The sequence below is a fragment of the Hirundo rustica genome (genome assembly GCF_015227805.2).
Source record: "Hirundo rustica isolate bHirRus1 chromosome 29 unlocalized genomic scaffold, bHirRus1.pri.v3 SUPER_29_unloc_BUSCO_136144at7742, whole genome shotgun sequence".
NCBI lineage: Eukaryota > Metazoa > Chordata > Aves > Passeriformes > Hirundinidae > Hirundo > Hirundo rustica.
Window position 1 is genome coordinate 117,125 of NW_026690188.1, and position 14,782 is coordinate 131,906.

Consider the following 14,782-nt stretch of genomic DNA (forward strand, 5'->3'; position numbering starts at 1 on the left):
TCGGGAACGGCGCTGGGATCCTCGGGAACGGCGCTGGGATCCTCGGGAACGGCGCTGGGATCCTCGGGAATGGCGCTGGGATCCCCGGGAATGGCGCTGGGATCCTCAGGAACGGCGATGGGATCCTCGGGAATGGCGCTGGGATACTCAGGAACGGCGATGGGATCCTCGGGAATGGCGCTGGGATCCCCGGGAACGATGCTGGGATCCTCGGGAATGGCGCTGGGATCCTCGGGAACGGCGCTGGGATCCTCGGGAATGGCGCTGGGATCCTCGGGAACGGCGATGGGATCCTCGGGAATGACGCTGGGATCCTCAGGAATGACGCTGGGATCCTCGGGAATGGCGCTGGGATCCCCAGGAATGGCGCTGGGATCCTCGGGAATGGTGCTGGGATCCTTGGGATCGGTGCTGGGATCCTTGGGATCACCAGAGGGAGGAGCGGGAACATCCCTGAGCTCCCACGGAGCGGAAATCCCGCGTTCCGGGGGTTTCTTCCCAAAATTCACCTCCAGGCCCATCCTCGGCCTGGACCCACGGGAGACGGTGCTGGGATCCTTGGGAATGCTGGAGGGAGGAGCGGGAATGTCCCGGACCTCCCTGAGATCCCACGGGGCGCCGATCCCGCGCTCCGGCTCCCGGCCGGCCTCGCGCTGCTCCTACGTTTTCAGTTCCCGCTGGATCCATCCCTGCCGGAGAAGCGGCCACGGGAGCCAGCAGCCGGCCGGGAACGGGAGCGAGGAGCAAATTCCTGACCCGGAAAAAGCAGGAAGGGAAGACGCGGATGCAGGAAAAGAGGAAAATGAGGTCTTGGAAGCGTGACGCGGATCCGAGCCCAGCCCAAAGGCTCTGGAGGCTTCCCCGGAGCAGATCTGGGAACTTTAAGTTGGGTTTTTTGGAAGCTCGGGAGGTTTTAAGTTGGGTGGATTTTTTTTTTTTTTTTCCCCTCAGACATTCCCAAGAGGTGGAACAAAGCCGTTAAATTCCGTTTCCCCCAAGTTTTGGGATAACCCGACAGTCGGAATCTGGCTTGTGGCAGCAGTCTGTTGCTTTTCCATGGTTTTCCAGAGAAATGGAGGCTGGGGAAGGGCCCTGACAAAGCCTTTCCCTGCCGGGCCTAATTCAGCCTGGATTAGCTTTTGTGGGAATTACTCACCGGCAAATTCCCTTTTCCTTGGCATAAATACAAACACGATCCCGTCACCGCTGCCCGGCTTTCGCTTTCAGCACAGGAAAGTCAGGAAGGGGGATAATCCGATCTCCCTATATTTAATTTTAATAAAAAGAAAAAAAAAACACAGCGTGGAAATTAATTATTTTTATATAAAAATCAACCCAGCAGGAAAATTTGGCCACAAAAATGTGGATTTTCCAGCTTGGAAGTGTCCAAAGCCAAGTGGGATGGGAATAACCTGGGATAGCAGGAGGAGTCCCTTGCCCTGGATGATCCCACCCAAACCATTCCAAAATTCCAGGATAAAAAGTGAAGCATCTTCACCTGGACCTGCATCCTTTACCTTATTTTATTTTATTTTATTTTATTTTATTTTTATTTTATTTTATTTTTTATTTTATTTTATTTTATATTTTAATTTTTATTTTATTTTATTTTATTTTATTTTATTTTATTTTATTTTATTTTATTTTATTTTATTTTATTTTATTTCTTAATCCTCCTCTTTTCCCTTCCCATTAAAATTATTCTGCACTATCACAGTGTTTTCCTGGTTTTCTTTTCCAGGGGAGTTCTCCTAGCTGGGAAACCTGGATAAATTCCAAATCCCTGAGTTGTTTCTGGGCCCGGGGATCTTGGAGCGCTGCCCTTGAAGGATTGGAATTTTGGAATTCCTCACCAGCCTCAGGGCGGGCTCTGGGACCGGCCCCAGCCCAGGGGCTCCCTTCGGAGGGAAAAGGCACCGGGGGAAATTTGCCGGGAGCCAGCCAGAGGGAAGAATTCCAGCCTCTGAGGATCCCAAATCCCCAGGAACCTGTTCCTGCAGCCACCATCCCCTCAAACGCCCCCTGCCCATCCACGGGGGGTTTCGGGAGCTCCCGCGAACCCCTCCCTTTGCGGGTGCCCCACTTTCCCCGTCCCCGATCCCAGCGGTGACGTAACGATCCCAAAAACCTCGGAGGAGCGCGGGCAGCTCGCAGATCCCACTCTTCTGGTTCGGCTCCTGGAGAAAAGGTTGGGAAAACTCCGGCAAGGAGGTCAGGGCGCGGGGCGGACCCCGGGAGCTCGGGGTTGACTCACCAGCCCCAGCGGCTCCACCCCACCCGGAGCTCCAGGAGCTGGACCATCTCCAGTTCCACACGGGGCTCAGCAGGAGGAGGAACGGGAATTATTCCTTTTTTAGGATTTTTTTTTTTTTTTTTTTAAGGAAGATCCCAAAATTGCTGAGGTTGGGAAAGAGCTCCGAGGCCGAGCCCAAGCTGTGCCTGATCCCAGACCAACGTCCAGGGATTCCTGGGACACCTCCAGGAGTGGCTGCTCCAAACCTCCCTGGGCAGCCCTTTCCGAGGCCTTTTCCCTTTTCCAGGAGGGATTTTCCCAGATTTCCCACCCTGAGCCTCCCCTGGCACAGCTGGAGGCCGTTCCCTTGTCCTGACCCCGTTCCCTGGGATCATTTGTTTTCGATTGTCTCACCGGGAAATTTACGCTACTAAAAGCAAGCAAGCAAGCAAAACCTTGGGATCAGATCCCAAATTTCCCCTGGAAGACCCCAAAATTCTCCCCTAGAGTTTCCTCACTGAGGCTTTTTGGAGAAGAACCACACAGATTTTCCACTGAGAACTCAGAGCTGGATCCCCTCTGGATCCATCTGATCCCCTTTTGGATCCATCTGATCCCTCTGGATCCATCTGATCCCCTCTGGATCCATCTGATCCCCTTTGGATCCGGCTGATCCCAATGTTTTTCCTCCCTCTGAACCCCTCAGATCTTCTTTGGGTCCATTCAATGTTTGGATTTTTTTTCCCATCAGTCTTTCAAACAACCCTCAACATTCTCCACTCATCTGCCCGAGATTATTATTATTATTATTATTACTATTATTATTATTATTATTATTTGCAGCCTGGAGAACCAAGGGTGCCTCAGGAAATCCTGGATTTTCCTGCAAATTTGTTTTTTTTCCCCTGTTTTTCCCCCCTTCTCCCTCCTCCCACAAACCCATCCCACCTGTTCCTCTCCCAGTGTTCCCGTATTTTTTATGGCCTCGCAGGGGGATGCTCGGCTGCTCCTCCTCCTCCGATTTTCACGGAATCCCGGGATGGTTTGGGATGGAAGGGACCTCCAGGATGATCCAGATCCCTCATTCCCTTCCCGAAATCCCATCCCACAACCCCTCCTCACTGGCCTTTCCCTTTCCCCCCTCCCAGCCCAGTAAAATTTTCATTTATTAGGGAAAAATCTGGTGCCCAAAGTGTCGGATCCTGCCCAAGGATTCTCCGTCCGAGGGTGGATCTGAGGCTGGGGCACACCCAGGTGTTATTGAGGTTATTCCCGATAACCTGTCATTACATCCCCAATATTGCACGGCAGCAAAATTCGGGATGAGGTCAGGGAGATCAAGGCTTGGCCCAGGCCCAGGGGAAGGGATTTTCCTCCTTGAATCCCTTTTCAGGCCTAAGAATCATAAAACCGTGGAATGGTTTGGGTTGGGAAGTTCCTTAAAAATCCTCTTATTCCAGCTCCTTTCCATTATCCCAGGATGCTCCAACCTGGCCCTGGACAATCCCTGGGATGGGGCGGCCACAGCTCCCCTGGGAATTCCATTCCAGGGCCTCCCCACCCTCACAGGGAACAATTCCTTCCCCAAACCCAACCTCAATTTCCCCTCTCCCAGCGTGAACCCGTCCCCCTTTTTCCCACAGCCACAATTCCCGGTGGATTCCAGGAGGCAGGAGAGCACTGGAATTTCTGACAGGTTTTTATTCAAGCTGAGCCTTCGGCCTTGTTGAGCTGGACTAATTAATCAGTGCTGTACAAATAATCTCAGCCGGGAAGAAAATTCCGATATTTCCCCTGGTTAACAAAACTCCACGCTTTTTTTCCCCTGGGGAAAATTCCCTTTTCCCTCCTTAAATCCAACTATAAATTCCCTTCACAGGATTTAATCCTTGGAGGAACTCAGAGGAAGCTGCCAGAATTTTCCTGCTGAGATGAGCAGCTTTAATGAAGCAATGAAGGCAAATGAAGATTTAATTAATATCTTTCTCATTAACGGATGATTAACTTGGATCTCAGCGCCACGCCTCGGTGAGCCATGGGGCGATACGGGATTGGGAATTCGCTCCGTGGCGTTGGCTCATTCCACAGGCGCTAATGGAGTATTAAAATTAATCATTTGCAAGGGTGGAGCTTCTGAGATGCCCCAAAAAACCCCCAAACTTCACCCGTGAGCACCAAACTCCCTGAGGAGCAGATCCGGCAGCGCTTTGGAATCCCAGGATCCCGCAGGTCGGGAAAAAATTCCAAGGTCGTCCAGTCCAAGCTGTGTCCGATCCCAGAACAACATGCAGGGATTCCTTTTCCCTTTTCCAGGAGGGATTTTCCCAGATTTCCCACCCTGAGCCTCCCCTGGCACAGCTCCAGGCCGTTCCCTCTTGTCCTGGCCCCGTTCCCTGGGATCAGATCCCAAATCCTGCCTGGATCCCCCTTTCTCTGGGATGAACATTCCCAGCTGCTCCAGGATTCTCCATTCCCTTCTCCAGCTGCTCCAGCCCCTTTCCCTGGGATCAGATCCCAAAATCCCCCTGGAGGACTCCAAATCCCTCCTGGATCCCCTTTTTCTCCGGAATGAACATTCCCAGCTCCCCCAGGATTCTCCATTCCCTTCTCCAGCTGCTCCAGGATTCTCCATTCCCTTCTCCAGCTGCTCCAGCCCTGTTCCCTGGGATCAGATCCCAGAATCCCCCCTGGAGGATCCCAGATCCCCCTTTTTCTCCGGGATGAACATTCCCAGCTCCCCCAGGATTCTCCATTCCCTTCTCCAGCTGCTCCAGCCCCGTTCCCTGGGATCAGATCCCAGAATCCCCCCTGGAGGATCCCAGATCCCCCTTTTTCTCCGGGATGAACATTCCCAGTTCCCCCAGGATTCTCCATTCCCTTCTCCAGCTGCTCCAGCCCCGTTCCCATCCCCGGCCACGCTCCAGCCCCTCAGTGAAGGCCAAAACCTCCTTCTCCCGAGCCTCCTGGGGGTTGATCCTTGCGGTTCCCTTCCTCCCCGGGATATTCCGAGATCCCGGGAGGCCCTGGAGGTGACCCTGACCTGCGGAAGGTCGGGGTTCGGGTGGCGGCCGCGCAGGAGGGACCTGGAGAGATCCAAATTACCCCCAGGCGCTCCAGGCTTCCCCCCTCCCGCCCCGGGGCCGCAATTCCACCTTCCCCCGGTTTTATCCCGGGAATTAAAGATCTAAACCGGACCCATCAGCCGTGTTTTTGTTTGCAAGATGAAAAGAACCCCCCGGGAAAATCGGGGTGCCGTCATTATCCCTGAGCTCCCGGCGAATCTCCTCGGGTGGTGGGGAGGAATTCCTCCGTTTCCGGAGTTATTTGTGTTGTTTAATGCTTTAATCACCACCTCTGGAGGTACAAAAATGAGAGAGGAATTCCGAGGAAAAATGGGATTTGTCCTTAAATTCTTAGGGATGAAGCTGAGATGTGCAGTAGGAAATGGGAGGCTGCCAAAAACTTGATTTTTTTAATGGGATTGAACGCAGGGAATGGTGTCAGAAATGGACAGAAATTGACGTGAATGTAAATGGACATAAATCAGCATAAATTGAGGTAAATGATCTGAAATGGACAGAAACGGACGTAAGACAAATGAACAGAAATAGGAATGAACAGAGCAGGTGGCGGCGATTTAATTTAATCCCGTATTTCCCCTTCAGTCTCACCCCATGAAAAAACACCCCGAAATATCATCCCTTTATCTGGGAACTGGATTCCGGGTGAGGGCCCAGAAACCGCCCCAAACCCTGAGATTCCAGGATCCGAACCAGCCCCAGCTCCGCGCAGTAATTCCCAGTTTTTATCCTGTTTATTCTCCTGCCCGGTGCTGTCGGCGGCTCCCTCCGGAGCCTGGAACTGCCCCGATAAAATCTGGGGGAAAACGAGGCTGGAGGACGGTGTTCTGCTCCGATCCGGGATAATGACGCCCGTGATTTCCTCTCTGCCAAGCGGCCTCCGAGCCCAATTTGGAAAATTATAGGGAAGAGCAAAGCAGCTGCAGCAGCTTCCTCTGATTTCATCTCCGTATGCAAAGCAGCCGGGAAGGATCAGAGCAGAGCCCTGGAATTCCTAAAGCCAGAAAATCAATTTACCTACGACAACAACAACAACATCAACAACAACAACATCGGCGTGCCAGGAAAAAAAAAAAAAAAAAACAAAAAACAGGATGAGGAATTTTCCAGATAAATCTCTGGAGTTGGTTTGTTTGAGGTGAGTCTGGAGCTCCTCAGCCCAAGCTGCTGCTCCTTAAAGTTTGTTTTTTTTTTTTTTAATGTAAAAAATACATTGTTGGTTTCTTTATTGTTTTTTCTCCTGTAAATCCTTTGCAGAAAGAGCCAAAATTGCTGATGTATATATTTATTTGTTTGAATTTATATTTCCAGAAGGATTTCTCCTCCAGCTGGGAAGGGAGTTTATCTCCTTCTGTTATCTCCTAAGGAACTCTTTGATCTGAGGCAGGTTCAGGGGTTGTGAAAGGAGTTTTGAGCCTGTGCCAGGGGTTTGCGTTTGGGAGCTGATTTGGTTGTTTTTTTTTGGGGAAGGATCTCCGTGGAATATCAAGGCTGTGGAATTCTGCAAAGGAACGGAACCCATTAAAGCTTCCAGGGAAAAAATCCCCTCCAATTCCAGAAACCAAACCTCGGGGATTTTTTTTTTTTTTTTTTGGCAGTTTTGTGCCTCAAACCGATTTTCTCTCCATTGGAAAAGACTCCAAGTCAGTGGGACGAGGTTCTTATGGACTTTTCTCAAATATTGGGTTTGGTAACTCCTGCAGTTGCCTCAGCTGTCAATCACCGTAATTAATGGGTGCTTTTAATTGCCACAAATTAAGTGAGTCAGACTGTTCTGTGCTGCTCATGTGTCTCCTCTGCTCATTAGATTGATTCCAGAGCTGTGAAATGTAAATAAAATTATTTGTTTGGGGCTTTGTTTTTGTGTTTTCCTTTCAGTTTAACAATTCACCACAGCTGAGAAGGAAGAGTTGTTTTGTTGTTTTTATTTTTTAATGTAATTGTGAGCGTGGAAATCACATTATCAGCATTTTCCAGGCCTTGGGGAATTTATTTGTGCTGAATTTGTGGGCCTGGAGTTCAGGTAATGTTTGCTCTGAGTCCCCTAATCCTAAATTAAATTCCTCTCTTCATCTTGGCCTCTAAAAAACACATCCCCAAAAGAAAATCCAATTTCTCCCTGGTTTTTAGTGTTTTCTGGAGGTTTATTCCGAAGGGTTTGACCCTTGAGGTGAGGAATCGCTGATAAACGATAAAATCCTGAGCTGGTGCCTTTTCTAAGCTGGACTTTGTCCAGGAATTGCTTCCCTACCTCGAACTTCCTGCCTGGGATGTGAAAAGGAAATGATCTGCTCAAAGGACAGCTCCAGGAACAGAAATTCCGTAAAAAAACCGAGAGGGCGAAACACAAAGCAACCGTGCACATACAGAGTGAATATTTTAGGGAAATCCACGGGTTTTAGGGGAAATCCACGGGTTTTAGGGGAAAATCCACCTGTTGTAGGGGAAATCCACCTGTTTTAGGGGAAATCCACCTGTTTTAGGGGAAAATCCACCTGTTTTAGGGGAAATCCACCTACTTTAGGGTAAAATCCACCTGCTTTAGGGAAAATCCACCTGTTTTAGGGGAAATCCAACTGTTTTAGGGTAAAGTCCACCTATTTTAGGGGAAATCCAACTGTTTTAGGGGAAATCCACCTATTTTAGGGTAAAATCCACCTGCTTTAGGGAAAATCCACCTGTTTTAGGGGAAAATCCACTGGTTTTAGGGGAAATCCTCCTCAGTGGATGGAGAGATTTCCAGCAAAGGCCCGGGAAGGGTGAAGCACCTGCGGCGCCCTGTGTGGGACTGGGAATTATCTCCTAATCCTAAGGCGTTATCAAAACAGTTGCGACAAGCGGGAGGCAGGAGCCGGGAAAACATTCCATTTCACAAGGGGGTTGCGTCAAGGTGGCTCCCGATTTCCCTTCTCCTGACAGGATATAAAAGTGCTCCCGAGCGGGGGCCCTGGAGCTGCCTCTGCTGACTCGTCCTCCTCGCCGGCTGCCTGAGCTGGGATTTAACTGAATCAGCTCCTAATTAGAGGTAATTTGGTTTTATGGGGAGCTCTGATGGGAGGTTTTGCATCCTACCCTAAATCAGGTTCGAGTTTTGCTCTCCGAACCCGCTTTGCGTGGGAAGCGGGGCTTGGGATTCAGGTGGATGAGAGGGGGGAAAGGAGCGGGAGCTGTGGAGATGCTGAGGGCAGGAATTTTCAGGAACTGAGCATCTGTTTATGGGGAAGGGTCGCTCCAAACCCGTGATTGGGGTGGGATTGATTCCCAAAAGGAGCAGGGATGGGAATGACGTGGGAGAAGGACAGGGAGGTTCTTCCCAGAATCCATGCTGGGAATAGAGACAGGACAGAAATACAGAGATGCTTTGGGGGTGACCCAGTTGTCCCAGGACCTGAAGGAGCCGAAAGGAACACCGGGAGAGACTTTTTCCAAGGGATGGAGTGCTGGGAAAAGGGGGGAATGGGTCCACACTGACGGACGGGAGGTTTAGATGGGATTTTAGGGATAAATCCTTCCCTGTGAGCGTGGGGAGGCCCTGGAATGGAATTCCCGGAGAAGCCGTGGCTGCCCCGTCTCTGGAAGTGTCCGAGGCCGGGCTGGTCGGGGTTTGGGATCTATGGAAAGTGCTCCTGCCCATGGCAGGGGTCAGGACTGGATCTTTAAGGTCCAATCCATGATTCCACGGAGCACCAGAGAGGAGTGGGAACAGGACTGGAAGCATTTTCCCTCAGTTCGTCTCCCTTGACAGGTGCCATTTATGGCAAGGCGGATTGTGCCCTAGAAATGATGATTTTTTTTTTTAATTATTATTTTAATTTTTTTTTACCCACAAACTCATTTATTCCAGTGATTTAATCCCACACATCTGCACCTGTCCATCCAAATGCCATCCAGCAAATCCCCATTCCCACAACCCAGCTCCCTTTCCAGCCAGTTCCAAAGAGAATAATCTCCCATACACCTCCCGCCTCCTACCGGATATCTCAGCCTCATCCCTAAGAATCTGGGGACAAAACACACCTTTGTTCCCTCTCTCACGGAGAAGTCTGGGGACTTTTTTTTTTTTTTAATTTACCTCCAAAAACGCTGCGATTAAAGAACTAAACCCAGAAACAACTCCAGAACCGAGGAGCTCTCCCCCATCCTCCCAACCCTCCGGCCGTGCCTTCACCGGGCTGGGACCTCCCTCTCCTTCCAGGTGGGATCGGGAACGATGTCCTCCTACGGCCAGCTGCTCAGCGCCCGCTGCGCCTCGCCCTGCGAGGTGACGTGCGGCCAGCCCTACGTCGACTCCTGCAGCCAGCCCTGCGTGGCCTCCTGCGGAGACTCCCGGGCCATCGTCTACGCCCCGCCCGTGGTGGTCACCTTCCCGGGGCCCATCATCAGCTCCTGCCCCACGGAGAGCATCGTCGGGACCTCCATCCCCGAAATCGGCGGGGGAATGGGGTCTGGAGGGGGTGGGATGGGGTCTGGAGGGGGTGGGATGGGGTCTGGAGGTGGGATGGGATCCGGAGGAGGGATGGGATCCGGAGGAGGGATGGGATCCGGAGGAGGGATGGGATCCGGAGGAGGGATGGGGTCTGGAGGAGGTGGGATGAGCTGTGGAGGGGGAGGAATGGGATCCGGAGGGGGAGGAATGGGCTCCTCCTGCGGGGGAATGGGAGGGGGCTCCTACGGCGGGGAGGGCTCCTGCGGCGGTGGGATGTCACGGCTCTACCGCGGCGGCTCCTATTCCTCGGGCTACGGTAGGAATTACTACCCCTACTTCTCCCGAGGGTACTACAGGTCTCGCTACGGGAACTACGGGAACTACGGGAACTACGGGAGCTACGGGAACTACGGGCCTTTTTAACCCCTTAAAAGATGAGGGAATGTCCAAAGGAAAAATAGGATGCAAATTAGTAGTTGACAGCTAGGAAATTCCAAGCAGCCTCTGCCCCGGCTGATCCGGTCGGAGCCGGGGGTTGTCTGGATCTCGTTGTGCTTTATCCAAGGCTTAGGATTCCCGGTGTTCCCCCCCTTTGTCCCTCGCTCCTGTTTGTGTTTTGTACTCCCTGAACCTGAAGAGTCAAACCAGTCACGGGACTCGGCTGTGAAAAGTGCGGCTGGAAAGAGAATGTCTTGGAATGACTGCTGGACTGGAGTCCAGGCTGAAAAAACGGGAATGCTGAAACGGGAATTCTGACGTCTCTGCACTGCCTCATCCCACTTTTTGTTTGTATTAAAGCCCTGTTGCATCACAGCCCCGGGTTCTGGCTTTTATTTCACCACAGTTTCAGTCACAAACCGGTCTGAGAGAAGGGAATCCTTGTGCAGCAGTTAATTCTCGTCAGAGGGGAATTAATTCCGCTTTAATGCAAATACAATCAGTCTGAATTTCCTCAGAAAATCCTTTTCCCTTCCTGATCTATTCCACATTATCCGGTGAATAACACAGAATAATTTCCAATGGGTCAGGAAAAGCTCCGGGGATGGACTGGTGCAGCTCCCAGTTAAAACCAGTTTACCCCCGGAGCCAGGGTATTGGGGGGCTGGGATGCTCAGGGGTGGCCTCATTTTGTGGGGGTCAAAGGCTGGACTTGATGACCTCGGAGGTTTTCTCCTGAACGACCCTGGGATTCCGTGGAAAGGAAAACCGGGAAGCTGCCGATGCAATTCCAAAAGGTTTTTATTGGTGCTGGAAGCAGAACAAATCATTGATTCCCTGGTGGTGCGAGGGCGGCCAGGCCACCCCCCACGGGGGACAAAAGCCACCTGGAATTCCAAATCATTCCCACCCCCACCGGAAAGGACACGGGAAAAGACGAATTCACTCCTTAATTAAAGAGCTCCAGGAGAGACGGCACAGCGCTTGATTGAAGACGAGGCACAACAGCAGGAGACCCGGGCCCGGTTTTCAGGGAGCAGCCTCGGAATTCCAGGCTCCGGCTCCTGGGTTCTCATCTTCTGGGATGTTTGGCCTTAGGATGAGCTCCCCAGGCAGGACGGGCGGCGAACGACGCGGGACCTCCGGCCGTAGCAGGAGCCCCCCATTCCCGGGGAGCCTCCGTAGCCAAAGGCGCCCCCGGATCCCAAGGAGCCCCTGGCCTCCAGCGCGCCTCCGTACCCCCAGGACCCGCGGGAATTCTGCGCTGCGGAGCCAAAGGAGCCCCCGCATCCGAAGGGACCCCCCGTCCCCCAGGAGCCCCCGGATCCGAAGGAGCCCCCGGATCCGAAGGAGCCCCCTGCCCTGGCCGTGCCCCCAGGCCCGAAGGACTCATCGGAGACGCTTGGGATGGGAGCCCCGAACACCGCGGGGTGGGAAGCTCCCACCACGCTCTCCTGGGAGCAGGTGCTGAGGGTGGGGCCCGGGAAGGTGAGGACCACGGGAGGAGGGAACACCACGGCTCTGGAATCTCCGCAGGAGGCGACGCAGGGCTCCAGGCTCCTGCTGTAGGCACAGGGCTGGGAGCAGGTCACCTCACAGCCCTGCAGGCACTCGGAGCCGGCGAGGTTCCACATGGTTCCCGGGGATTTGGGATCAAGCTGGGGAAGGAGAGGTGCGGTCAAGGCAGCGGCACGGCCCGGCCGCAGGTTCCCAGCATGAACCAGTTGTGCTTCGCCCTTCTCCAGCCGCTCCCAGTCCAACCCTGCCTCGCAGATTCCCATTTTTCCTGATTCCCTCCCTTTTCCTTCCTTCCTGACCTGTTGGAGGCTTCTCAGTGCTTCCTTTCCTCCCGCCACAACTCCTTTTCTTCTAAACCCCTCAGAAAAAGCAATCTCCCCCTTTTCTCTGGGGCAGAACCTCCTGATTCTCAAACAATTCCTCGCCCAGAAAAGTCCCACTAATTCCCTTCCCAGGTAAACCTACAGGAAGATTTGCCTTCAGAAAGTCCCCGAGGAAAATCTTCCTTGCTCCGTTCTTCCCTTTCCCCCAGCTTTTCTAAATCCACTCCTCTCTCCCTCAGCTTTTCCAAATCCACTCCTCTCTCCCTCAGCTTTTCCAAAACTGTTGGAATTTTGCAAGATTAAAAAAAAAAAAAAGGAGAAATTTCAAAGCATTGAGGAGTACAGTGAAGTCAGACTCACCTCGTCCTCTCGCAGGGAATAAATCAGTGGAGCTGCAAGAATGCAGGATTTCTCAGGTGTCCCCCCTTTTTATCCCGTTTTTAGACAATAAGGAGGATGTGATGTCACCCATCATTTGCTAAATCCTTATCACTCACAAAGAAAAAGATCCTCTTAAGCCTGGCCATTGTTTTTCACTTCAGCTCGTAATTACCGATCATTTCCAGCCCTGCTTTGAGCGGCACAAACCCAACACCCAAAAGTCTCCTTTTGTCTCAAACTTCAGGGTGGAAAATCCTTTCGGCATCATTCCGGCTCCAAAGGAAGCAGGAGTGGGTCTCCGTGTTTGTTTTCCCTCGGTGACTCGCGGGAAGGCGGCTCCCCACCTGTCACTCTCACAATCGGGGTGTGAGCCTCGGGTTTGGGTCCGATCCCTCCCGAAAGGAATCATCCGACCTCGGGTGGGGGTCAGGGCTCTCGGCAATCCCCGGACTGAGGGGATGAGGCAGCAACGCGCGGGGTGCTCTAAGCCCTGAAACCTGGGAGCAATTCCAACCAAAACTCATTTTGGGTTGAGCTGAGCTCAGCGCTGTCACCAGGATGTCACTGGTGAGGGCACAGCCCAAGGTCACCAGCGCTCCGAGGCGGATCCCAAACTCGGAATCGTCTCCAAGGTCGTCAAATCCAACGTTTGGACCCGGTCACCCAGACCAGTGTCCAGCCCTTCCTCGGACACCTCCAGGGATGGGCACTCCAAACCCCCCTGGTCACCCCCTTCCGAGGCCTGACCGCCCCATCCATGAGGAAATTCCTCCTGGAATTCTGCACAAATGTGTTTGACCTTCAAAAATTTATCTCTTCATCAACCCAAGCCGTTCTCCAGTGCAGACTTGCAGGGTTGATCTGTCCGGGCCTCACATAAATCATGGATGAAAAATAACAGGCAGGGGTCAGCCCCACCGTAAATCCGATCATCCCCGGGATATTGCACAGGAGCCGGGCTGTAAAATTCCCACGCAATGGAAAAGCCGAATTTATGATACGAGAGTCAGATTGTATATGTCGAGGGTTGATTCGCTAATTGGAAACTATGAAAATAATTACAGGCGTTAGAGGAGTCACACAGAGGGAAAAAGAATCAGAATTTGGGAAGGGTGAGAGGTTTTATGGGATGCCTCGAAGCCCAGGAGCTGCCTCCAGAGAGGTATAAAAGTGGGAGCATCTCTGGAGTCTCCTCAAACCTTCTCCTGACTTCTCCTGCGACTCCAGGTGAGTTGGACCTCAGCTGATCTTTGCTCTCTCTCATTCTCTGTAGCGACAGTTTTAAACAAGGGCTCCTTCCGTGATTTTGGGGACCGGGAGATGTGGCAGTGAAATCCTGCTCCTCGCTGGAGTCTCGCTGCCAGCGCCTGGAAGAAACCAATCTGACATTTAAAGACTGAATTTTAGGAGTTATTTGATTTTTTTTTTTTTTTTTTCCTGGTGGCTTTTCAAAGCTTGAGGCACAAGTTTGAAGCTGAAATTTACTGAAAAACCAAGCGCCAGGTGTGTTCCACAGGAGAGGGAGAAATGGTGTCCCAGGACAGGAGGGTTTGAGCGAGGAGGTGAAGCCACACCTTGGTTCTGTGTCCAGTTCCAGGTCCCCCAATCCAGGATGGACCCTGGGGAGCTGGAGCAGCAGGAAAAGGGAATGGAGAATCCTGAGGGAGCTGGGGGGGCTCAGTCTGGAGAAAAAGGGGGATCCAGGGGGGATTTGGGATCCTCCAGGAGGGGATTTGGGATCTGATCCCAGGGAACGGGGCCAGGACAAGAGGGAACGGCCTCGAGCTGTGCCAGGGGAGGCTCAGGGTGGGAAATTTGGGGAAATTCCTCCTGGAAAGGGCAGCCAGGCCTCAGAAGGGGCTCAGGGAGGGTTGGATCCACATCCCTGGAGGTGTCTGAGGAATCCCCAGAATTCTGAGTGAGCAGGCAGGGATCAGGTACAGCTGGATGCTCTTGGAGCTCTTCTCCAGCCTCAGGGAACCTGGAATTCTGTGAGCAGGAAGGACAAGGCCCTCATTTCCCTCATTATTTCCCTCATTTCCTTAATTTCCCTCTTATTTCCCTCATTTCCCTTATTCCCTTCATTTCCCTCATCTCTTCATTTACCCATTTCCCTCATCCCTCATTTCCTCATTTCCTTCATTCCCCATTTCCTTCATCTCCCTCATTTCCCCCATTTCCCCCATTTCCCTCATCTCCCTCATTCCCTCATTTCCCTCATCTCCCTCATTCCATTTCCCTCATTTCATTTCCCTCATTTCCCTCACTTCATCTCCCTCATTTCCCCCCATTTCCCTCATCTCCCTCATCCCTCATTTCCCCCATTATTTCCCCCATTTCCCTCATTTCTTTCCCACCCCTCTGTGCGTGCTCAGGGCTGTCA

General features: G+C 52.3%; 2 protein-coding genes across 2 annotated transcripts; one reads left to right on the top strand and one right to left on the bottom strand.

Moving 5' to 3' along the window:
• Window positions 1-9,523: 9,523 nt before the first annotated feature.
• LOC120747570 (claw keratin-like) lies at window positions 9,524-10,162 on the top strand. Its single transcript, XM_040053577.1, has 2 exons — window positions 9,524-9,772; window positions 10,028-10,162. Exons 1-2 carry the CDS (start codon window positions 9,524-9,526, stop codon window positions 10,160-10,162), a joined length of 384 nt encoding a protein of 127 aa, XP_039909511.1.
• Window positions 10,163-11,271: 1,109 nt separating this feature from the next.
• Window positions 11,272-14,576, bottom strand: LOC120747571 (scale keratin-like). Its single transcript, XM_040053579.1, has 2 exons — window positions 14,506-14,576; window positions 11,272-11,740 (listed from the first exon to the last, which is right to left on the bottom strand). The coding sequence occupies exons 1-2, from the start codon at window positions 14,574-14,576 to the stop codon at window positions 11,272-11,274; spliced, it is 540 nt and encodes a 179-aa protein (XP_039909513.1).
• Between the last annotated feature and the right edge of the window lie 206 nt (window positions 14,577-14,782).